General features: G+C 59.3%; 4 protein-coding genes across 4 annotated transcripts; 1 reads left to right on the top strand and 3 right to left on the bottom strand.

Moving 5' to 3' along the window:
- The first annotated feature begins 379 nt into the window (after positions 1–379).
- On the top strand, positions 380–4,597 carry DAZAP2 (DAZ associated protein 2). The gene is made up of 4 exons (XM_054398678.1): positions 380–407; positions 1,346–1,467; positions 1,878–2,120; positions 3,282–4,597. The coding sequence occupies exons 1-4, from the start codon at positions 395–397 to the stop codon at positions 3,408–3,410; spliced, it is 507 nt and encodes a 168-aa protein (XP_054254653.1). The 5' UTR covers positions 380–394; the 3' UTR covers positions 3,411–4,597.
- A 1,600-nt stretch (positions 4,598–6,197) lies between these two features.
- SMAGP (small cell adhesion glycoprotein) lies at positions 6,198–6,777 on the bottom strand. The gene is made up of 3 exons (XM_054398688.1): positions 6,747–6,777; positions 6,506–6,580; positions 6,198–6,389 (listed from the first exon to the last, which is right to left on the bottom strand). Exons 1-3 carry the CDS (start codon positions 6,775–6,777, stop codon positions 6,223–6,225), a joined length of 273 nt encoding a protein of 90 aa, XP_054254663.1. The 3' UTR covers positions 6,198–6,222.
- Positions 6,778–6,813: 36 nt separating this feature from the next.
- Positions 6,814–16,806, bottom strand: BIN2 (bridging integrator 2). The gene is made up of 14 exons (XM_054398684.1): positions 16,729–16,806; positions 15,569–15,649; positions 15,351–15,405; positions 14,095–14,189; positions 13,852–13,947; positions 13,667–13,774; positions 13,482–13,567; positions 12,799–12,874; positions 12,520–12,602; positions 11,241–11,952; positions 9,648–9,771; positions 9,437–9,597; positions 7,118–7,237; positions 6,814–6,819 (listed from the first exon to the last, which is right to left on the bottom strand). The coding sequence occupies exons 1-14, from the start codon at positions 16,804–16,806 to the stop codon at positions 6,814–6,816; spliced, it is 1,881 nt and encodes a 626-aa protein (XP_054254659.1).
- Positions 16,807–18,200: 1,394 nt separating this feature from the next.
- Positions 18,201–21,351, bottom strand: LOC128980228 (polypeptide N-acetylgalactosaminyltransferase 6-like). Its single transcript, XM_054398683.1, has 4 exons — positions 20,864–21,351; positions 19,872–20,044; positions 18,529–18,678; positions 18,201–18,439 (listed from the first exon to the last, which is right to left on the bottom strand). The coding sequence occupies exons 1-4, from the start codon at positions 21,349–21,351 to the stop codon at positions 18,201–18,203; spliced, it is 1,050 nt and encodes a 349-aa protein (XP_054254658.1).
- Between the last annotated feature and the right edge of the window lie 1,607 nt (positions 21,352–22,958).

Genomic DNA, 22,958 nt, shown 5'->3' with positions numbered 1-22,958 from the left:
CCGCTTCACCACTGGGGGCTGCCTGGGGCCTCGTCATTGTTCCAGGCCCTCCTTAGGGACCTCCTTCACGCCTCGGGCCGACCTGGAGTCCCCCTCCAGACCTCGCACAAGGTCTCCTCACCCCAGCCCTAGAGCCCACCACTAGCCGCGGGGAATCGCCCCCAAGCCCTGCCCCGGAGCTCTACCCGGGGGTCTCTCACGGCACACACCACCTCTCCAGCTCTGCTCGGGGCCATCCCGCGGCCCCGCCCCCGCTGATGACATTTCCGGCCCCCGCCCCGCCCCTGCCCCCCGCTCCTCCCGCAGCGCCGCAGTGACACCAAGGAGGAAGCGCGCGGCGCGGGCAGAGCGGGAGGAGCCGCCGCCGCCGCCGGAGCCAGCGCCACCCGCCGCCATGAACGGCAAAGGCAAGAACCGGGCCGCGACGGCCCCCAGCACCGGCACCGCCCCGCGATCCCCTAGTAGGCCCGGCCAGGGACGTGGCCCCTTTAAGGGCGGCGCCGCGGCGCGTGACCGCGCGAGCGGGCCGGGGTCGCGCGGGCGCCGGGCGGCCAATAGGAGAGGGGCGGGGCGGAGGGGGCGGGCCCAGGATGGCCAAAGGGAGGGGGGCGGGGCCGCTCTGCCCCGGCTGGCCAATGGGAGAGGGTCGGGGAGGCGGTCGCGCGGTCGCCATGGAGCCGCGCGCCTCGGGCCCGCTTTAACCCCGCGAGTGCTGGTGCGGGGCGGGACCAATCTCCTGGTGACGTAGAGGTGCCCTCGGATGACGTCAGAAAGGCTCCGGTGTTTGACATGGCGCGGGAGGCCCCCTCCGGTAATGATATAGGGCGGGGGAAGACCCCTCCGGGTGACGTAAAGGGCCCAAAGAAGGGCCGAATTTGGAGCTCATTAAACCCCCTGGGCTTAGTCAGCATGGAGGTCCCTGAGGAGGTGAGAACTCCTTTGCCACAGGGTCACCTCCTCTTTGTCCCCCAAAACTGCGCTAGGCCTTGGCAGTTATCATCTTTGCTTTGGTTTCAATTTAAGACTTTGAGAACCTCAGCGTTGGCCACGACCCAGGAGAATTTGGTTTGTTGTTGTTTTCTCCTTTGCTGGGCGCCCTGCCCGCTCCCTGTACCTGGAGGATGCATTAACTGCTGGGGCTGTGCTGCTGAAGCCTGGGCAGGGGCAGAGGGTGGCCCTGCTTGATGGAGATGGAAGGGTTGAGCTCAGTGCTGTGGGTGGACACTCCTAGAGCTGATCCTTTCTTCTGTTTGCATGATAATTAAGCCCAAAAAAGAGAAAAAACCCAACCCATCAGTGTCCCTGCTTGGGACAGCCTGGGGCTGACTTCTCCTCCTCTTTGCAGGACAATATCCCACTCAGCCGTCCTACCCTGTCCAGTCCCCTGCCAATCCTGCTGTGTACCCACAGACCGTGCCCCTTCCACAGCCACCACCCTACACAGACTCCCCTCCTGCTTACTCTGAGGTAGGTGAGATGTGCCTCTGAAGCTTTGATTTTCAGCTGGGGCCCTTCCCAAAAGCAAAGTCAATCTCTGAGGAGGTTTCTGGCTGCAGGGTGGGGATTTGCTTTTGCCTGGGGAATGTGTTTGCTGCCACTGGGCAGTGGCTAGTCCCCAGGTTCTCTTTTATGGCAGCTGAATCATCCACTCAAGGTGACAAAGGTTCAAAGTCTCCCTGTGGGTTGTGGTGAGAGGCTGAGCTCACCTGTAGCTGTAAAAACCATCTGGAGTTCTCTCACTGGGGCTCCCATAGCCCGAGGTGGACGCTGGGGGTGAGGGGCTGAAAGTGCTCCTCGGGGTCAGGGCTGTGTCAGGGGGGCCAGTGGTGGGCAGTGAGAAGTCTCTAAATGCCTTGCATGGCTCTTTTCTCCCCCAGCTTTACCGTCCCAGCTTCGTGCCTCTGGGGGCTGCCACTGTGCCCACCATGTCCGCAGCCTACCCGGGGGCTTCGCTCTTCCTGCCCGTGGCGCAGTCGGTGCCTGTGGGGCCGCTTGGCTCCTCAGTGCCCATGGCCTACTACCCCGTGGGGCCGGTGTATCCCCCGGGCTCCACGGTCCTCGTCGAGGGTGGCTTTGATGCTGGAGCAAGGTTTGGAGCTGGTGCAGCCCCCAGCATCCCTGTGAGTATGAAGATGTCCTCCAGCCTTGGGTGGGTGAAATATCCTCCCTTGCCCGGGAGAGGAGCAGCCTCCTGCTTCCCTGCTGAGGATTCGCTGTCCCTGGCCAGCCTGGGGCTCTGGAGCCCTTCAGGTGGTTCTGGCTTCAGCAAAACCATCCCATGGCCACTGCAAGCCCCAGCTCAGCCTGGGGCTGTGCTGCTCCTGGGGGGAGGCAAGGCAGAGGGGCTGCTTAGTGGCCTGGCCTTCACTGGCCCCAAATGCAGACTCAGCCTCTTCCCATGCCACAGTGGGGCTGTGGCAGGGTCCTGCTCCCCCAGACTTCCCCCCTGTGGCTGTGGGTCATGGGAAGCTCCTGGGCTGCAGCTCCCAGGCTGCTCTGGGTGAGCAGGGCTCAGCAGGGCTGTGGGCTCAGGGTCTCAGCTGAGAGCTCCTGGGCTCTGCCACTCAATGCTGGCAAATGATGTGGACATCAGGTAGGAGGTCATCCATGGGACAGCAAAGTCTCTTTGTGGTCACAAGGCCAAGGGTTTCCTGGGAGCATTATGAAGAGTGTGGGCAGCAAGGCAAGGGAGAATCTCCTGCCCCTCTGCTCTACCCAGCTGAGGCCACAGCTGGAGGTCTGGGTCCAGTTGTGGCCTCCCCAGTTGCAGAGGGACAGGGAAGTGCTGGAGAGAGTCCAGTGGAGGCTGGGAAGATGCCAGGGGCCTGGAGCAGCTCTATAAGGAGCAAAGGTTGAGAGCTCTGGGGCTGAGAGCCTGGAGAAGAGCAGCCCCAGAGGGGAGCTGAGCAATAGTTACAAATATCTGCAGGGTGGGGGCAAGAAAGCTCTGCTCAGTGGTGCCCAGGGACAGGACAAGGGGCAGGGGGCACAAACTGGAGCCCAGGAGGTTCCACTTGAACTTGTTTGGTGTGAGGGTGCTGAAGACCTGGAGCAGGCTGCCCAGAGATGTTGTGGAGTCCCTCTGGAGACTTTCAAGCCCCCCATGGATGTGTTCCTGTGTGCCCTGCCCTGGGTGCCCTGCTCTGGCAAGGGCTTGGACTGGATGCTCTCCAGAGGTTCCTTCCAACCCTGTGATTCTATGACACTGGGTCCCAGCAGCCCAGGGTGGTTGTTGCAGTGACCTGAGCTAACCTCCTGCCTCTCCTTTCTGTGTCCTGCAGCCCCCTCCTCCAGGCTGTGCCCCCAGCACTGCCCAGCTGGCTGTGATGCAGGGAGCCAACGTCCTGGTGACGCAACGCAAGGGCAACTTCTTCCTGGGTGGCTCAGACGGTGGCTACACCATCTGGTGAGGGAGGAAGGGGAAGGGGGAGAGGGGAGGAGGCTACTTTTGTGTAAGGAAAGACATCACATCCTGTCAGCACTTCTCACTGTAACTGCTTTAGTCCATATTAACCTGACCCGCAGATGAGGCACGCAGGGGGGAGGCCTCTTCCTGCTTCGGTGCCCTGCAGGCACTTTCAAGGGAACCAGAACCCTGCTGATGAAGGGAGGGGGCACTCATTCAGGCAGTGAATGTGAGCTCAGCAGCCCTGGCTCTGCCTCCCATGGCCCTGCAGCAGCACCAGAGCCCTGAGCTTTCCTCCCCAGCTCCCTGTGTGCTGGCCCTGGGGTGGGTGAGGGAGCAGGTCCTGGCCATGCCAGGCTGCTGGCTCCCAAGCCCCAACCACCCACTTCTCTCTGCCAGCCAAGTGGAGGTGCTGGGCAGACAAGCGAAGTAAACTTCACTCCCCAGCAGTGGGGAGGGCACCTTGGAGCTTCTTTCTTCCTGCCCTGGCTCTAGAAGGGACTCCTGGAAGCCCTGCGTGCTCCCAGCCGCCCCTCATCACCCCCCCATGAGGAGGGCATGCAGCTGGCACCTCCCATGGGGTTTGTTTTCTACACTCCAAGGAACCTTGGATTTCTTTGCACATTAGATCTGATCAAAGCCATGCTTTGGTGCCAGCCACACAATGCAGCTCATGGTGGAACCTCTCATTGGATGCTAACCAGGCTTTGAGTGATGCTCAATAAACAAAACCTTTCTTTTGGGTTGGGTTTTTTTGTTTTGTTTTGTTTTGTTTTTGATTTTTCCTGGTGTCCTGACACCAAAACCTCCTCCAGGCTGTGTTCAGACAGAGGCTGGTTCCCATCTGCCAAGGCTGTGTAGCAGCTGTCAATCAGCACCCAAATGAGCTTTCCTTAGGGTTGTTTGCTGAATGCTTCACTTTCAACACGATTCGGGTTTGAAGGCTTGGTGTAGGGTTAAGAAGAACATTTCAGGGATCCTCAATGTTTTGTTTTTTTTTTCTTTTGTTGTTTTATGAACTAAAAAAAGAGAACAGATTCCAATCTATTTTCTCTGGAGGTTTCAGTTTGATCTAAATCTGTGTCTTGTCTGTGTTGTGTTTAACCATCAACTGACTGTTAGCCAAGTCCAGCATCCTGTCTCTCTCTGTACACTGTGGTGCACTTAACTTGTGGAGTTTTTTTTTATACTAAAAAAAAAAAAAAAGAAAACAAAACAAAAAAGTAGAATAAAGACTATTTTGAAAATTTGAACCAAGTAGCAAATTTCCATGAGAGTTCCAATAAACCCCTTGGCTCCTGCCTCTTGCAAGCCCTAGGGTTTCTTCACTTCATTCCTCTCTGCTGCTCTTCTCTGAGCTTCCTTTTCTGGTTTTTGGAAGGGTGTGGGCTGGGGGTTGGCTGAAAGGAGAAGGAGCAGAGGAGGAGTGGCTGGAGTTGCTCCTCCCCCCAGCTTTGTGCATAGCAGGAGTGGAGGAAAAGATGCTCAGCCTGCCCGAGCCTGGGTAGCTGGGCTGGGGCAGAGGAACCCTACTCCCTGCTTCCCAACCCTACTCCCTGCTTCCCAACCCTGCTCCCTTCCAGCTTCCCAACCCTGCTCCCTTCCAGCTTCCCAACCCTGCTCCCTTTCAGCTTCCCAACCCTGCTCCCAGCTTCCCAGCCCTACCCCCTTCCTGCTTCCCAACCCTGCTCCCTGCTTCCCAAACCTGCCCAATTCCTGCTTCCCAGCCCTGCTCCCTTCCTGGTCCCTGGAGCTCTTGGGGTCTGGCACTGGGACAGTGCTGGGGGGGGAGGGGCTGGGGGCTGCAGTGAGGTTTGCTGTGCCTCCCCTGTCAGCCTCTGAGCCTCCAAATCAGCCATGCTCAGGACCCCACCCTGCAGCAACCTGCTAGGAAGCAGCTCCATGGAAAAGGACCTTGGAGTCCTGGTGGGCAATGAGCTGCCCAGGAGCCAGCAATGTGCCCTTAAGGCCAAGAAGGCCCCAAGGGTGTCCTGGGGGCATTATGAAGAGTGTGGGCAGCAGGTCAGGGGAGGTTCTCCTGCCCCTCTGCTCTACCCTGCTGAGGCCACAGCTGGAGTGTCCAATTTTTGGCTTCCCAGTTCCAGAGGGACAGGGAACTGCTGGAGAGAGTCCAGTGGAGGCTGTGAGGATGCTGAAGGGCCTGGAACAGCTCTGTAAAGAGCAAAGGCTGAGAGCCCTGGGGCTGAGAGCCTGGAGAAGAGCAATGTCTACAAATATCTGCAGGGTGGGGGTCAGGAAGGGGCCAGGCTCTGCTCACAGGTACCTAGGGACAGGACAAGGGGCAGAGGGCACAAACTGGAGCCCAGCAGTGTTTGGTGTGAGGGTGCTGGAGGCCTGGAGCAGGCTGCCCAGAGAGGTTGTGGAGTCCTCCTCTGGAGAGCTTCCAGCCCCCTCTGGATGTGTTCCTGTGTGCCCTGCCCTGGGCGACTCTGCTCTGGCAGGGGCCTTGAACTGGATGCTGTCCAGAGGTCCCTTCCAACCCCCCATGCTGTGACCATCATGACAGTAACTTCCTGCCCAGAGAGCAGGAAGAAGGAACCAGCAGTGACTGCAGCAGCTTTGTCACAGGGCTGTATTGGAAGCACCCAAGGGAGGAGGTGGGGTAGGCACAGGCAGCTGCAGGCCCTGCTCTGGGCACCGATGGGCAAAGTTCTGACACACACCTGGGGATTCCTCTCTCTGTGCTTGGCTCAATAAATTAAGGAAGAAAAGAACAAAAGAAAGACAAAGCAGCTTTTGTAGATCCCCAGCTGCAGGGAGTTTTGGGGCAGCTGGAGCCCAGCATGCCTGGGGGCTCAGATGAAGAACTCGTCCTTGGATGGAGCATCCTCTGCCTGCAGCGACGCCTCCAGCTCTGCTGCTGGCTGCTCGTAGGTGAGGTAGCTGCCTTTGTTTCTATACAGGTAGATGATGATGACCACCAGGACAGTCAGCAGGGTGAGGAACACCAGGGTGATGACAACTGCCCCGGAGAAGGCAAAGAGAGGAGCAGGCTTTAGCCCCAAGAGGTGGGCTCAGAGCTGTTCCTTGGGCAGCAGGGTGGATGCAGCAGGGTGGATACAATAGGGAGAGCCTTACCTGCAATCACTGCAGTGTTGGCTTCCTCATGGAGAGGTGGGGTGTGAGCCTTCTTCAGCAGTGGGGTTGTCAGCTCTTCTTCAAAGCAGCAGAGAGGGGGAGAGGAGAATGTGAGCAAGGCTGGTCCTGAGATGGCTCTCAGCCAGGCTTAGCTGGGCAGGACATGCAGTGGCCCTGGGAAAGGTCTCACCAAGGACAATCTGCCACAAGCAGCCCAGCAAAGCTGTCCCAAGGTGCTCACCTGCAGTCAGAGGGGGCTGAGCTCCTTCCATCGCATTGGCTCTTCCCAGGCCAAAGGCTGGGGTCCTTCAGAACTGCCCAAAAAAGCACAAAAGTGGTAAATTAGCAGCAGCAGCTCCAGACTCAGTGCCCCGAAGGGCAGCACCAGCAGCAGAGGCAGTGCCCAGCAGAGCCAAGGGTTTGTTGGGGCTGATGGAGAGCACCAGGCTGGGGCTTGCCAGGAGGGCAGGGAAAAGCCAGCCACTGACTCTGCAAATTTGGTGACTGAGAGCTTCCAACTCAGGAATCCTCCCAGCAGGGTCCCGAGGCTGATCCCGCAGCCAGAAAGTTTCACCTGCAAACTGCAGCCGGGCCAGGAGCTGCCAAACCGACCTTGGAGCTTGGTGGCTTCTCCCGAGCTCGCTGGACAACCTTTGTAATCCCCCCCGGAGGTGTCCTGCAGTGGCTCCGGAGCTCGGGAGGGTGACTCAGCGACTCTGCGGAGCGAGGCCACTAGAGGTCAGGACAAATTCAGTGGAATTCTTCATTTTTAGGAAAGAAAAAAAAAGAGGGAACTCAAGAGTGGGAGCCTGGAGCAGGGAGCCAAGACCACAGCCATGCCATCAGGATGTGTCTCATGAGGAAGGGGTGATCTGGTCCTGCCGGTGGGCTTCTGGGGTTTCATAGATTCAAAGAATAGGTTGGGTTGGCAAGGACCTCAAAGCTCATCCAGCTCCCAACCCCTGCCATGGGCAGGGACACCTCTACCAGCCCAGGTTGCTCAAGGCCTCGTCCAGCCTGGCCTGGAACAGCTCCAGGGAGGGGACAGCCACAGCCTCCCTGGGCAACCTACTCCAGGGTCTCCCCACCCTCACTCTCAAGAATTTCTCCCTCATCTCTGCTCTCAATCTAACCTCCTAAAGCTCCAATCCATTCCCTCTCCTCAGCAAGCCCTTTCTTTTGGGAAGCAGGAGGAATTTCCCAGGATCCAGCCCTGCCCTGGTTGTGATTCATGGCACTGTTGGATGTTTGTAGAACATCCCTTGCACAGCAGGCTCTGGTTTTGAGCCCTCACCAGACAGCCAATGTTAAATAAGAGAAAGAAATTCTGGGGATGAGGAAGAAATGGTGAGAGATGGAGAGATTAAAGTGGGGAAACCTTGGCACAGGTTGCCCAGGGAGGCTGTGGCTTCCTCCTCCCTGGAGGTGTTCCAGGCCAGGCTGGATGAGACCTTGAGCAGCCTGGGCTGGTGGAGGTGTCCCTGCCCATGGCAGGGGTTGGAGCTGGCTGAGCTTTGAGCTGCCTTCCAACCCATTCTATGACTCCATGAAATGCTCAGGCTTGCAGCCACAGGAAATAGGGAACAATTTCCCCCCAGCAGTGTGCACAGGTGGTTGTGGGACCACCCCTCACCCCCTGGCTGAGACTGGGACCCCAAGTCTCCAGCAGTTCCTTCCCAGGACACAACTTGCCCCCAGGCTCAAGCTCAGGCTGGCACAAATTAAATCCTGCTTTGCTCTAAAGCTCACTGGGCTCTTCTGGCAGCAGGGTCCTGGCTCCATTATCTTTCCACAGAGAAGCAGCTGCTGCTTGGGTGGCTTTGGAGCAAAAAATGGGCAAGTTCCCCCCCAAAATGTAAAGCTGGGATTTAAGAGAAAAGAGGGGAAGGTGCTGCTTGATGGAGAGGGAACTGGTGCCAGTCTGGTGCCCTGGGGAGAAGCTTCCTGGGAGGGGTTCAGCATTACCAGTGGGCAGCACAAAACAGTTTTGTGCCCACAGCACCTGCAGAATGGGGTGCAGGGACCCACCAAGGGTTTAAATCAGATTTTTAGCAGGGGGAAAGCCCTGGGTTAGCATTGAAACATCAGGGGTCATGAAAGCAAAGCTCCCTGCATGGCTGCCCCCTAGGAGGGGAGAAAAAGAAGTGTCTGCCTGGACACCCCCTTGCTGCTCCTGCCATGGGATCAGGGGTGGGAGCTCACCAAAAGCAGCTGGGGAGGAGCCCCATGCTCCATGGCACCGCAGCCTGGGTGATGTTTTGCAGTGCCAGGGTTACTTTGCCAAGCCAGGACCCAGCGTGGTTGGAGCCCCTGGACTCAGCAGCGGCTGGCTGAGCAGGGCTGGCTGAGCTCTGTCCAGGGCCCCCTGCGGGTTTTAAAGCGACGCAGGAGTGGGAAAATAACCTTCAGCATCTTCCTCATTCCTGCTCTTCGGGGCGTGTTGCTCAGGAGCCATTCCCTGCCCTGCTTTGCTCCCAAAAAGCTCCCCTGCTGCTCAGCAGCACCTTTGCAGCTCCCCATTTCACTTCCCATTCCCGGTGAGTGGAGGACGGGATAAGCAGAACCACCCCAGCAAGCTGCTCACCCCCATTTCTCCTCCCTCATCCTGAAGTGGGTCTCCTGGGTGCAGAGTTTTGCTCTCCCCTGCACCTTCTTCACCTTTCCAGATAAATTTTCTGCTTCCTGGCTCTTGCTGCAGCAGGATCAGACACTTTCCCTCCCCAACCACCTGAAATCCAGCTGGAAAACACTCACCCTAAAGCTGACATTTCGGCTTCCCCCCAAACCCCTGAGCACTTTGGCACAGCTCTGTTGCCTCCCGCTCCAGATCTATGTGCCTGATGCAACCAAATCCCTCCGAGCCTCCCGGGAAACGGCAGATTTCGGGGAGGGGTCACCCCAGGAGCCCCGAGCCCCTTCCCAAGCTCTTACCTGCGCCCGCGGTGCCTGGGCGAGAGGCTGCGGGCACCATGTGCCGCTCCCGGGCTCACCCAGGCGCAGGCGGTGCCCTTTTCCTGCCTCACCTTTCCAGTTTGGCCGCTCCGACGATAAACCCCAGACCAGCAACACCTCCCCTGTTAACCCTTTCCTCGCTGAGAGCCAGCCCATGGCCAGACATCGGCACAGCAAACCAAGCCCTTACACCAGGCTGGCGACTGAGAGCAGTGGTTTGAATCAACGGAGGAGAACTGAAGGGCTGGAGACGGGTCTGGAGCAGAGGGCTGGGGAGGAGCAGCTGAGGGAGCTGGGGGGGTTGAGGCTGGGGGAGAGGAGGCTGAGGAGAGACCTTCTGGCTATCTGCAAGTGCCTGAGAGGAGGCTGGAGCCAGGGGGGGTTGGGCTCTTGTGCCAAGGGCCAAGGGCCAGGACAAGAGGAGATGGCCTCAAGCTGCCCCAGGGCAGGTTCAGGTTGGCCATGAGGAACAATTTCTTTGCTGCAGGAGTGGTCAGGGCCTGTCCCAGGCTTCCCAGGGAGGTGGGAGAGTCCCCATGCCTGGAGGTGTTCCAGAAATGTGTGGCCATGGCACCTGTGGACATGGTCGGGCATGGTGAGGCTGTGTGGATGTTGGACTGGATGACCTTGGAGGCCTTTTCCAACCCAAACAAGTCGATGGTTCTGTTTTGCAGCACAGAGGGTAACACCTGGGGTTGGTTTTCCCTTGCATGGCAGCAGGTTTCTCTGGAGCTGGTGAAAGCAGCTCCACTACTCTTGGTGGGGACAACACAGTGACAAATCCTCCCCATGCCTGGCTTTGGCCACCAGAAACCCACAGATGGGAACCCCTTGGCACTCCCTGGAGTCCCCTCAGCCCAGCCAGTGATGTGCCCCTGTAGGCTGGATGTTTGGCCCTCCCGAGCTCTCCCCTCCTAGAATCACAGAATCAGCCAGGTTGGAAGAGACCTCCAAGATCCTCCAGTCCAACCTTCACCCATCCCTATCCAATCAACCAGAGCATGGCACTGAGTGCCTCATCCAGGCTTCTCTTGAACATCTCCAGGGACAGCAACTCCACCACCTCCCTGGGCAGCCCATTCCAATGGCCAATCTCTCTCTCTGTGAAGAACTTCCAGCCTATACCTCTCCTGGCACAACTTGAGACTGTGTCCCCTTGTTCTGCTGATGGTTGCCTGGCAGAAGAGACCAACCCCCACCTGGCTACAACCTCCCTTCAGGCAGTTGTAGACAGCAACCTTTTCTGCCTCTGCCTTTATTTCAGCTGGGGGTGGGACACATGCTGGGGGTGCCACAGAGCTGCCTGCTGGGGCCACCAGAAGCTGCTGTCTCCTCTGCTGGGCTCACAGGGAGCTGAGGGTCTCACTGGGGTCCTGGTTGGAGTCTGCTGCTGGTGGAGGGTCCTGGCTCTCATTCCAGCCTGTGTCCTGCTCTGGTGTCCCAGCACAGCCTTGCTCCTGGGAGAGACAGGGAGGTGATGTTGAGCCAGGTGGGATGCAGACCTCATGGTCTGATTAAAGCAGACTCAAGAAGAACCTGGCCAGGGGAGGTCAGGTTGGTGTGTCCCCTCACAGTGCCACACACCCAGCTCAACTGGGGAGCCAGAGGAGGAGTCACCATCCAAGGTGTGTCAAGGAGTGCCACACTAGGATGGATTTTTCCCATGGAGCTCCCCAGCCCCATGCCCCCACGGCCCCACTGGATGCCCCTGGCACAGGTTGAGTCTCTGGACAAGCCAGGCCTGGCACTGCTGGGTATAGATGGGGCTCCAGAAATATCTCACCTGAGTGTTGGGCACCTTTGTCTCCACGTCCATCACCTCCACACTCTCCCTGGAGCTGCTGTTGCTGCCTGCAGCAGCATGGTGCCAGCTTGGCTCCTGCCCAGTGCCTGGGGATGGGCACCCCATAGCCTGCTCCACCAGGCTGGGGACATCAGAGGGGGTGGCTGAAGCTGGAGCTGGTGCCTCACAGTTGGTGGCCATACCATCTGGCTGACAGGGGTCCTCTGCAGTGGCATTTTCTGGCTCTAGTTGCTCAATACCAGCAGCCTGGGCTATCGCCTCAGATACAATCAGAGATGCCAGGGAGGTGGCAATGCCCTCAGGCCCTGCCTGTGCCCCACTGGCAGCTGCTGCTGGCTCTGGACTTTGGGTGAGCCAGGGGGAGCCATCCCCGGGTTCTGCAGCTGCCACTGTTGTGCCCTGACCCTGGGGTGCAGCTTTGAGGCTGGGGCTCTGCTCCAGGGCCTCCTCACTGGAGATCGATGCTGTCTCTGACAGTGACCCAGCGCTGGCTGGGGAAGCTGGAGGTGGGCCAGGGATGGTGGCAACCAGGTCCCCATTGGAGATGGCATCAGTGGCACTGCCATCCGTCCCGGGGGACACCTCTGTCACCTCTGCTTCCAGCATGGGCTGCCAGTCTGGTGCCTTCCCCGGCGAGGGGCACATGGCTGGAGGACTCACCGGAGAGGAGATGACCAGAGAGCGCCGGTGGCTGCGCAGGGGGAGGAAACAGGGAATCAGACACCAGCCTGACATCCACAGGCACCACCCCTGGGGACGTGTGGCACCACGGTGTCACTGCCCCACCTCGTAGGTGGTGCTTCCCCATCTGGCAAGATCAGCAAACGAGCTCAAAGAATTACCCCAGCACCACCAAAGCTCCCTCACCATCATTCAGCTGGACTCAAGAAGAACCTGGCTGGGGGGATCAGGTTGGTGTCCCCCCTTGCAGTGCCACACACCCAGCTCAACTGGGGAGCCAGGGGAGGAGCCCCCATCCATGGTGTGCCAAGGAGTGCCACACTGGGATAGATTTTCCCATGGAGCTCCCCCAGCCCTATGGCCCCACTGGATGCCCCCTGCATGGGTTGGGTCTCTGGACAAGCCAGTGCCAAGTGGCACTGCTGGGCACAGATGGGGCCTCTGCCATGGTGTGTCCCCTCACCACGGGAGATCCTCACCCATCCCAGGGTGGCTCTATCGCCCCTCTGCCTTTCTGGGATGGAAGGGATTCAGTCCCTGGAAGCTCCCATCCTGCTGGAGCTCAATGCTCTTTTACCTGGGGACCCCTTTGATGATGAAGACTTTGCTGGAGTGCTGCTTGTCCAGTTTGCTCATCACCTCGTAGAGGTCCCGGTTCAGCTGCCAGGGGAGCAGTGGGGGAGAGGAACACATCAGAGGACCCTCCTGGTGCCACCCAGCAGCACCAGGAACATCCCTGAGCTGCACGAAGAGCAGAGAGGACTCAGGGCAAGTGGCTGCCACCAGGACAGGCAGAGCACCTGGGGACAGTAGAGGAGGAGGCAGAGGAGTTTTGGGGCTCTGTCCGTGCCCTCACCTTGCTCATCTCCTTGTAGAAGACATCCCGGAGGTTGGAGATGTTCTGGAAGATGGTCACGTAGCAGGCGATGCGGCTGCAGGAGGCAGAAGGTGGTCAGGGCTGGGGGCACTCAGGGGCTCTCAGCCCTTGCGTGTGGGGACTCGAGGTGCTGAGCACCCATGTGCTGAGCAGCCACGTGCTGAGCAGCCAGCTCCTGTGGTCCCCGTGGAAATGGGGAGCGCTGAGCAGACCCTCAGGGGGAGGATGGAGCTTTGTCCCCGCGGCAGCGATGCTGCTGCCACCTCCTGCTTGTCACCGCCGCCCCTGACCGAAGTCCCCGGAGGCCAACTCTGCCCCACCTCCGTGGCACTGCAGGAGAGCCCCCCCCACACTTCTTCCCTGCAGCGGGGGGGAAATGGCACCCACTCACCAGTGCTGTGCCCAGGTGGTGCCCCAGGGCTTAGGGACAGGGTTTTGGGGACCTTTGCCACAGGTGACATCTTCTTGAGGGTCTCCATAGGAGGTTGGGTGGGGGCTGCCTTGGCCTCCCCTCTTGCAGATCAGGGTGCTGCAGATGCCAGGGGCTTCTGGGCAGGATGAGCCCAGCCCCAGCATGTCCCCCAGCTGCTCAGTGTCCCCTAGCTTCCTTCGATGCCCCCCAGTCTCTCCAATGTCCCCCAGCCCCTGTGCCGCCTTGGTACCTGCTGTACAGAACTGGCAGCTCCTCCCGGAGGTCCCTGTTCAGGTCTTCAAACACTGCTTGGGCTTTGTTAAACTCTTCCTCAGCCTGCAGGGAGGGAGAGCGGGCAGTGGGCTGTGGCTTTGTCACCATGGCCAAGGCACAGGGTGGGGCTGTGCCAGGCAGGGGTCCCGTGGGGGGATCGACCTTGGCAATTTTTGTCTCATCCTTTTTCTTGGCACTTTGCAGAGCCTCCAGGTGGTGCCGGGCACTGTCGTAGTCCACCAGCTTGCGGCCCCGCTTGGCGATGCGCTCCTGGGGGGGCAAGGTGAGCCAGGATGCAGCCCCCACACCCTTGCCATCCCCATCCCAACACTACACATGAGGGGTACCTTAAAGTCCCCAAACTGAGCCAGGTAGTTCTCCATCAGCCTCAGAGCCTGGTCAGCCAGCTTGGTCTCATAGTCATCCCACAGGAGGTCATTGCTCTGTGGGGTAGAGAGAGGCGGGGCAGGGGTGTAACAGCTGGATTAGTGCCAGGCTGCATCCACAGGGATGCCCCTGACTGGGGCCACTGGCACCCCCAGTGCTCGTGGGGGCCCTTGGGGCTGTTGGGAACACATCAAGAGGCTCACATCAGCGATGGCTTTGAGCTCCTCGTGCCCATCCCAGTCGCTGCTGTAAATCTCCTGCAGCGTTTCGGCCACTCTCCGAGAGCTGTCGTGCATCACTGCCAGGGCAGGCAAAGATGTGGTTCAGCAGGAAATCATGGAAGGGACCTCAAAACGCAGCCAGCTCAAACCCCTGCCATGGGCAGGGACACCTCCCACCAGCCCAGGTTGTTCAAGGCCTCATCCTGGCCTTGAACACCTCCAGGGAGGGGAGAGCCACAGGCTCCCTGGGCAACCTGTGCCAGGCTCTTCCCACCCTCACTGGAAGGAGTCTCAGCCTCCCCTCTCCCAGCTCAAAACCATTGTCCCTTGGCCTGGCACTCCCAGCCCTTGTCCAACGTCCCTCCCCAGCACTCCTGCAGCCCCTTCAACTACTGGAAAGCTGTTCTGATGTCTTCCTGGAGCCTTCTCCTCTCCAGGCTCCACAGCCCCAGCTCTCCCAGCCTGGCCCCACAGGGGAGGTTCTCCACCCCTCTGATCATCTCAGTGACATCCAGTCCCTCTTCAACAATTCCAGGTCCTTTTTATGCTGGGAGCCCCAGAGCTGGAGGCAGCACTGCAGGTGTGGTCTCAGCAGAGCAGATAGTCAGAATCCCCTCCCTGCCCTGCTGCTCTTCTTGTGATTACTTTTTTATGATTACTTCTTATCATTATTTATCATTATTCATTAGTTGCACTATTACAGAATCACAGAATTGTTTGGGTTGGAAAAGGCCTCTGAGATCATCCAGTCCAACCCTTAATCCAACCCCACCGTGGCCACCAAAACATGCCCACAGGTGCTATGGCTGCATGGTTCTGGAACACTTCTAGGGATGGGGACTCCACCACCTCCCTGGGCAGCCTATTCCAGTCCCTGACCACTCTTGCAGGGCAGAAATTGTTCCTCATGGCCAACACAAACCTCCCCTGGCACAATTCCAGGCCATTTCCTTTCCTTCTATCACCTGAGAGTAGGGGGAAGAGCCCAAGAACCCACCTGCCTCCAGCCTCTGTTCAGGGAGCTATAGAGAGCAGTGAGGTCTCCCCTCAGCCTCCTCTTCTCTGCACTACCCCCCAGTTGCCAGCTCCCTCAGCTGCTCCTCCCCAGCCCTGTGCTCTGTTATTATTATCTGGGTTAAACCAAAGCAGCAATGCTCAGCCTCCTCCTGTCTCCTGTGTGGTGCCCACAGGGGTCTCTCAGTCCATTTTTATTGGGGGGGTGAGGGGGGGTTCTGTACCTTTCACTGCACCAAGGAAGGCCTTGAGGTCTTTGTAGAGTTTGTTGCCTTCATTCTGCAAAGCAACAGGGCAAGGGGACATGGCAAGGCCTTCCCCAGGGGCTCATGGTGATTTCCATGAGCCCACTGGGCACAGAGGGACATCAGAAGGATGCCCAGGGCTGGTGTAGGACTGTCCCCATGCCCACCCCCAGCCCTTCCATGTGCCCTGGTGTGACCTGCTGCAGCTGGAAGTTGTAGGCACTTTGCTCAAACTGCTCGTCCTTGGTCTCCACTGTTTTGCCCAACTTTTGCAAAACCTGGGATGGAGAGAGGTGGAGAAAAGCCCTCAGCCCTGAGCCTGGCACTGCCCACTGGGCTTTGCCTCCTGGTGGAGAGTGAGGTCAGTACTGGTGAAAGCCTTTCTCAGGTGATGCTGAGGATCTGGCACAGGCAGCACCAAGCAGGGGTGTGGCTGGGGGATGCAGACCTTCAGCTCATCCTTCAGGGCTTTCATCTTTTTAGAGCAAAACGGTGACCTTTGGAGTGCTGAGCCACCCCCTGCCCTGTCACCCCCTGCAGCTGCAGCTCTGTGCACCCAAAGCAACCCAAAGCCACCCAAAGCCCGGTGTGCTGATGTGGTGCTGAGGGTGAGGAGGGTTTGTGGCTGAAGGCTGCCTCCAGAGCCACCCTGGCAGGAGCACAGCAGGGCTGGGGCCATGCAAGAGGCTTTGGGGTGTCAGAAGGAGACTGAAACCCTGCCGGAAGTGGCCAGGGCCTGTCCAGGGCTGATAGAGGCACCAGGGAGCTGAATTTAGTCCTGAGGCCCCATCAGGAAACCTGGGAGTGTGTGGGACCGACATGTGGGGACCTCAAAAGAGCAGCTGCTGCCTCCTTTCCTGGGGAGAAGAAGGGAACAAGGCTCCCCCAAACCCCCACAAAACAACCCCAAATTGCCTTGTTCTGGGCTACTTCCGGAGCCCTTCCCCCTCCCTTCCTGCACTGCTGGTGCAGGCTGTGCTGGCTGTTCTGTGAGCAGGACACCACTGGGTCTCACTGGGAATGTCACCTCCAGCCAGCCATGAGGAACCCCATGACAGCAGTGCAGGGTGCAGGGTCCCCTGTAAAATCTGGGAGGGGCTTTGGGTGGAAAGATTCTGCTTTCAGAAAAGCTGGCAGCTGCCAAAGCAGCTTGTGGGACTGTTGGGAGATGCAATCAAGCCCAACGCACTGATGAGGGTCATCACACAGAAGCATCCAAATTAATGCTCTAGGAGCACCCATGGGTGCTGAGCAGTACCCATGTGCCACCCCCTCAGCACCAGAGTGCAGAAAGTGAAAGAGCAGAGGAACAGGAGGGAATTTGGGGTGGGGGTCAGGGGTGGGCACTGGGTCCTACCTTCTCCTGTGCCCGGCTGAAGCGCTTCTGGACCTGCCTGGCGAAGAGCCCAGCTCCGCCGCTCCTGCCCTCGGCCATGACTGCAGCTCGGCTCCTGCTCGCAGCCAGCGCTGCGCTTGGGGCTCTGCACGGAGGAAGTCTGGGGCCAGGCAGCTGCCGGCATCCGCTGAGCACCCAGGCACCAACAGCGCTCCCCCCCGGAAAGGCAGCCAGGGCCATGGGGGGGCCAAGGGGTGACAGCAACCTGTGCTGCCTCCTGGCTCTTCCTCCAGCATCTGCACTTGGGGCTTTCAGTTTGAAGTTGGTGCACTTTTGGTGATTTTTTTTTATCCCTGTGCCATTTGGTGGTGTGGCACAGTTGGCCATGATGGGTGCAGCCATGGCTGAGGGGCTTACCCCCAGAACAGAAGTGGGTTGAGGTTGGGAGAGAAATGGAGTTGGCAGCAAGGAAAAGTCCCAGTCAGATCCTCCAGAAATGTCCTCCAAGTCCAGGGGGCTTCATTGTTGCCCGTGGAGGGGATCTGCAGCATCTTCCCCACTCCAATCACCTGTAGGGTTTCTGGCTGCCCTGGCAGATCAGGGCTGTACTGGGAGGATTTTGGGACTCCCTTTCCTGCCAAGAGGAGCTGAGACAGCACTGGGAGACAACCTGCAGTGAGAGTCCTCACTGTCAAAGGGACCTTTATTGGCATGGGGACGTCTCCTGGGTGACCTCTGCACAAAGCCAGTCCTACTGCCAGCCAGGGGACATGATGCAGACAGGGCAGGCAAGGTGTCAGGTGTGTCCCAGGGGAGCACCCAGCTGGACGTGGGGCACCATGGAGAAGGTCAGAGGGAAAAACTGGACAGCGTTTCTCTGCATGGAAAATAAAGGGATGAAGGCAGGGGGCTTGGTGCAGAGCAACCCACAGGGAACATTCCTGCTGCTGTGCCAGTGCAGGTGCCACCCCATGTCCAGGCCGCTGGGTGTCTGAGAGAGAAGATACAAGACAGCAATGAAAGCCTTGATTAGAGGCTTTGCATAGGCAGAGAGATGCTGGGGGCAATTCAAAGCTGCTTTTGCCAAAGGTCCTTTAGAGCTCCACGTTCTCCAAAGCCCAGAGGGAACTTTCTCCTCTGCCAGGCCGTGGTCTCTGACCATGCCCGAGGGTCCACCTGCCAGGCACCAAACACCCGAGTTGCCTCCAGCCAAGCATCTGATGGGGGAAGCTCCGCTGGGAAGGGACAGCAGAGGCACCAAAAGCAGCAGGGAAAACAGCAATGTGCTGGGGAAAGGAGCAGAGCCAAGTGGGGGAAGGGGCAGTTTCCTGGCACAGAGCCCCCAGTCCTTTGACAGCCCTGGCCGCCCTCCCTGAGCCCACTGCAGCACCCAGCACGCTCAGCTGCTCCACGCTGGCTCTGGGCCCAGGGCTCAGCCAACCTCTGCCACCATCAGACCCCCTCTGAAGCGGGCAGAGGGGCTCCTGGCTGGCTCACTTGATGGGGAAGGTCTCGTCCCTCCTGCGCTGTCTCTCGCGGGGCGGGACGAGCTCCCAGCCGAAGGTCAGGCTCCAGTCGAAGTTGCCCCGGCTGTGCTGCTTGCCCTGCTGCACCGGCCTGGAGAACTCGAAGGTGTGGAGGTCGACGGTGGCAATGTCAGGGCTGACCACGGCTGTGGGCTCCTCGGCGATGCGGGACAAGAGGGGCTCCAGCCAGCCGTGAAAACACTCGCCTGGAGTGTGGGGAAGGCTTGGCCACTGGGGGCAGACAGCTTCACCCTTCTGGCTCCCTCAGGACCCCCGGTGGGTGGTGGCTACTCACAGTGGGCATCCAGGAAGGTCAGAACCTCCCCACTGGCCACGCTGGCCCCCAGCAGCCGCGCTGTGATCAGCCCCTTGCGCTCCGCCTGCCGCACGACTCGCACGATCTGCAGCTGCTCCACGTAGCGATCCAGCTCGGCCTGCAGGTGCTCTGCAGGAACAGCAACCGGCCTGGTCCTGCACCCCCGCCAGCCCACCCTGGCTGCACTGGGCAGAGGAGCCACCACCCGCCCTGTCCGAGCCCCACTAGAACTGCACCAGGGATTGACAGCGTGTGCAGGTCGTGCCCTGCAGCTGCAGCATCACCAGCACCGAGCGGCTGAGCTGTCACGGAGGGAGGGGACAATGGACAAGGTATCGCAGAGGGAACCTGGGATTGCTCTGCTCCCTTGGCAGGTGCAGCCACCCAAAAGCTGGGCATGGCCAAGCAAGAGCTGGGATGTCCAGAGACTCCTCTTGGTAAAGGACCCCAAATCCAAGCTGTGTCCCCACCACAGTGCAAGCTGCGACACGGCTGACAACACCCTGCTCTGCCCCGAGGTTCTGCTCCTCGGGAGCTCCTTGGGAGCCCGGGCAGATGCCCTGGGGGAAAGGGAGTGTTTATCTCTGGGGCAAGGGCAAAGTCCCAGCTCTCCAGTGCCCGATGCTGAACCACAGGGTTCATTGCCCTGGTGCAGCTGGTGAGGATGGCAGCCAGCGGGCAGGTGGGCGAGGGGTCAGCAGGGTGCGGGAGCAGCACCCCAGTTCCATAGAGCCATAGAATGATGAATCTTGGAAAAGACCTCTGAGATCATCAAGTCCAACCTTCTACCCAGCACCTCCCTGGCCATTACACCACCTCCTGAAGTGCTACACCTACTCAATTTTTGAACACCTCTAGAGGTGGGGACTCCACCACCTTCCTGGGCAGCCTGTGCCAGAGTCTGACCAGTCTTGCAGGACAAAACGCTTCCTAATGTCCAACCTAAGCCTCCCCTGATGCAACTTGACGTCTTGTCCTGCCATTAGTTACTTGAGGCCAACACCATTCTCACTGTGAGCTGTAGAGTGCAACAAGGTCTCCTCTCAGCCTCCTCTTCTTCAGGCTAACCAATGGCAGCTCCCTCAGCCTTCAGGGCTGCTTTAGCAGCAGCATCCGAGAAGGGAAAAACCCCAACAGTGGTGCCAGGCAGGAGCCAAATAAGGTGGAAGAGCTGCTGGATGCATCCTGGGCTGCTCAGAGCCTTGGCCTGAGCTGCTTCTCCTCGCAATGGCTCAGAACTGCTGCTCCTGGGGACCCCCCTGCACCCCTTCAGCCACCACATCCTGCTGTGACTCCTGCATCCCACCACAGCTCCCACCCACCATCCGTGCTGGCATCGTCCACCAGGATGATCTCCTTCAGCAGCAGGGCCGGGGAGGTGTGCAGGACGCTGTACACCGTCCGCAGCAGCGTCGACCAAGCTTCGTTGTGGAAGACGATGACGACGCTGGTGCTGGGCAGGGGCGGGCACCGCTTGAACTTCTGGTCAATGCACCTCCGGGAGAGAAAAGCAACGGTCAGGGCAAGATGGGGGAAGACAGGAACACCCCCCCTGGCCCAACCCAACCCCCAGTGATTCTGGGCTCACTGCCACCTGGGTTTCAGCTGATTGATCCCTTTCCCTCTGCTGCTGCTCAAGTGAATTCCATCCCTGCCCCGGCCCCATGTCCCCCACAACCCCCCAGCTGCCACCGATCCACCTGCTAGACACAGATAATCGCCTGCCAGCACAGGGCATTCCATTTCCACGCCAGGGCCGGTTTCTACCTCCTATTCAAATCTTCCACCCTCATCATCCTGCACAAGCCTTCCCCAGCCCACTCTCCCCAGCAGGCAGGGCTGGGGGCCCCCATGCTTCAATCTGGCAGCCAGCGGGCAGGGGGCGGGCAAGGAAGCCTCTCGAGGTTTCCTTGCTTCCTTCATCCCCCCAGCCCAGCAGGGTCTGAGGCTGTTCCACTCGGCTAAGAAAAGTCAAAGCCCGATTACTGCAGTGGCTGGAAGGAAAGAGAGAGAGGAGGGAAAGGGGTGGAGACACTGGAGGCACCCGGGCCGCCAGCAGGTACGTGGGGACACAAAGCACTGCTGCTGGCTTTTGTCCTTGGCCACCAAAGCAACCACCAAGGGCACAGAAATCAGTGCAAAACCCGCTCATGAATACAGATCTCCACGGCTGGGGCTGTTTGGGGCTCGCCTTCCGTTCAGCACTGCCACCAACACCCGGTGACCTCCTGGCCCCAGCTCTTTTTGGTTCCCCTGAAGCTGCCCTGCCTGGGGAGCAGAGGACCTGCGGGGCTCTGGGCACAGCAGCTCTTACTCCGGTGGGCGGCTGTCGGGGCCCAGTGCTCGCTGCAGGGAGATGCGGTCGCTGGCGAAGGCGTTGAAGCAATGCTTCTCGTAACCTCGCTCCTTCTCCTTCGTCTCCTCTGGCGTCCAGCGATCCTTCTTGAAGGCTTTGCCGTCGGCCCCAGGGCTGGCAGGGTCTTGGGGGGGTCTCTCCATCAGCGGCTGAAGCTCAGCTGCTGTGTAGACACCAGGCAGGCAGGAGCGAGCCCCGGGCACTGGTTCCTCCTGCTGCACCGGAGCTCCAATCTGCAGCTTCGGCATCGAGTCTCGGATGTTGTTGACCGCCCCCAGCATCAGGTCGAGGACTTGGTCCTTCCCCTGGACAATGTTCTTCAGCCAGGGTTCCTCGCTCGCCTGTTTGTTCCCCACATCCTTCTGCAGGATGAAGAGGAAGATGATGAAGACTGCGCCTGCCAAAGCCACCTTCAAGGGGCTGTAGCGTCTCCGGAAGAGCCTCATTATTTTCCCCTTTGCTGTTCGCAGAGGAGTCCCCTGCGGAGATTGGTGCTTCAGGGCTGTGCGGTCTTGAAGTGCTTCATGGTGCTCTGCTCCACTCCACTCCCCTGGGGAGAAGGAGAAACAGCCACAGGTCAATTGACAGACTGGATGCACTTTGGGTGCACCTGCTTGGCATTAACCTATCACTAGAATGCTGATGATATATTAATCTAAAGTTCACTCCCTGCAAGCTCCACTCCCCCGTGACCCTTCCAGCCCGAAATCCACACACGAAATAAACCATCAGGAAAGCTGAGTTTAGAAAGACGCTGTGAGATGTGCTGGGTCCAGCCACCACGAGCATCAGACACCCCCAGCAGTTTCTCCGGTCACAGAGCCAGCTGCTCCAGCCCTCCTCCCCCCGCCCCGTCCCCTCCCCACGTGTGCACGGAGAGCACAACGAAGCTAAAGCAAAGCCCCCAAATGTGCCCAAACGCTTTTGCTGGCGTGGGGAAAGCCTCTCCCCAGGTATTTTTCCTGCCTGTAGCGTCGCTGGACGGAAAATCTGTGCCAGACCCCGCGGCGCGTTGGTGTTGGCTGAACTCGAGCAGCAGATCCGGTGCCCGGTGCCCTGTGCCCTGCCCAGCGCGGTGGCACCGAGAGCTCAGCACCGGCAGCAAAGCCTCCAGCGGACCCCAGCGAGAGCGGCCGAGCTTTGCCTCCGCCAGCAAACCTTCCGCAGCTGCACTTTGTGAGCTGCTGCCGCTGGAGCACGGACAAGCTCCAGGGGAGCTTTTCAGCAGCCTCTCCGCCTCCTCCTCCTCCTCCTCCTGCTCTTCCTCTTCCTCCTCCTCCTCCACTCCGCACTGTCCCCCCTCCTTCCTTTCTTTTCGCCTTTTCTTTGGATCGCCTTGGCAATGGTGCGGCCCCGGCATGCAGAAGGGCACCTGCCGGAAACTTCAAGGGCGAGGAAGTTTTGTCTTTTGCAGGAGGAGGGACGAGGCGGTGCCTGGGCTCAGCGCTTTCAGAGCCCTGGCGATCAAAGCGGGCGGCTGGACCGCGCTTCACTGCCAAGGGCGCCTGTTCCTGGGCCATGGCGGGGCTGGGCGGCACCAGCTCCACGGGGAGGGTGAGAAAAAAAGCCACAAAGGTAATCCGAATTAAAGGGAAGAAATGATTAAAATAAGCGCACCTCTGTTTCTGCTGCTGCCTGAGCAAAGCTGCTCCTGCCCCACCTGTGCCTCTGAGCCCCGATTCTTTCCTTGCCCTGCGCCAGCTGCCGCCCCACAAGGAGGCGTGCGGTGAAGAGGAACCCTTTTGGGGGAGAAAAACCTAATTTCCACTATCTCTGCATCTCTCCAAGCGTCTTCTTCTTACCGCTTTACTGTGACCACATTAACGAAGCTGTCGTTAGCCTTGTGATGCTAATTATTCTCGGAGCGGCACTGGAGCGCGCAGGGAAAGAGGCCAGGTTCGTGCACGAGAGCGGCGCTGCAGCTCCCGCGGGGGCTCTGACCCCAACTCCTCTAAAAGGGGCAAAAAGCGAAATAAAAAGCCCCCAAATCCGCCCCCCGAAAAGTGCTGAGCGGGATTTTTGCAGCGAGCTGTGGCGCAAGCTCCTGGGGCGC

This window comes from Indicator indicator, unplaced genomic scaffold, assembly GCF_027791375.1.
Source record: "Indicator indicator isolate 239-I01 unplaced genomic scaffold, UM_Iind_1.1 iindUn_scaffold_78, whole genome shotgun sequence".
NCBI lineage: Eukaryota > Metazoa > Chordata > Aves > Piciformes > Indicatoridae > Indicator > Indicator indicator.
This window is presented reverse-complemented; position numbering and strand designations above follow the sequence as displayed.

Coding starts and splice junctions, on each gene's coding strand:
- DAZAP2 (XM_054398678.1), top strand. Junction 1,468..1,877: donor CCCCTCCTGCTTACTCTGAG/GTAGGTGAGATG, acceptor TTTCTCCCCCAG/CTTTACCGTCCCAGCTTCGT. Junction 2,121..3,281: donor GTGCAGCCCCCAGCATCCCT/GTGAGTATGAAG, acceptor TGTGTCCTGCAG/CCCCCTCCTCCAGGCTGTGC.
- SMAGP (XM_054398688.1), bottom strand. CDS start 6,777: ATGGAAGGAGCTCAGCCCCCTCTGACTGCAG. Junction 6,581..6,746: donor TCAGCCCCCTCTGACTGCAG/GTGAGCACCTTG, acceptor GCTTTGAAGAAG/AGCTGACAACCCCACTGCTG. Junction 6,390..6,505: donor CAACACTGCAGTGATTGCAG/GTAAGGCTCTCC, acceptor TCTCCGGGGCAG/TTGTCATCACCCTGGTGTTC.
- BIN2 (XM_054398684.1), bottom strand. CDS start 16,806: ATGGCCGAGGGCAGGAGCGGCGGAGCTGGGCTCTTCGCCAGGCAGGTC. Junction 15,650..16,728: donor TCAGCCGGGCACAGGAGAAG/GTAGGACCCAGT, acceptor TCTCCATCCCAG/GTTTTGCAAAAGTTGGGCAA. Junction 12,875..13,481: donor CTGCCAGTTCTGTACAGCAG/GTACCAAGGCGG, acceptor TGCCTCCTGCAG/CCGCATCGCCTGCTACGTGA.
- LOC128980228 (XM_054398683.1), bottom strand. CDS start 21,351: ATGAGGCTCTTCCGGAGACGCTACAGCCCCTTGAAGGTGGCTTTGGCA. Junction 20,045..20,863: donor CCCGACAGCCGCCCACCGGA/GTAAGAGCTGCT, acceptor TCTCTCCCGGAG/GTGCATTGACCAGAAGTTCA. Junction 18,440..18,528: donor GACCTTCCTGGATGCCCACT/GTGAGTAGCCAC, acceptor CCCACACTCCAG/GCGAGTGTTTTCACGGCTGG.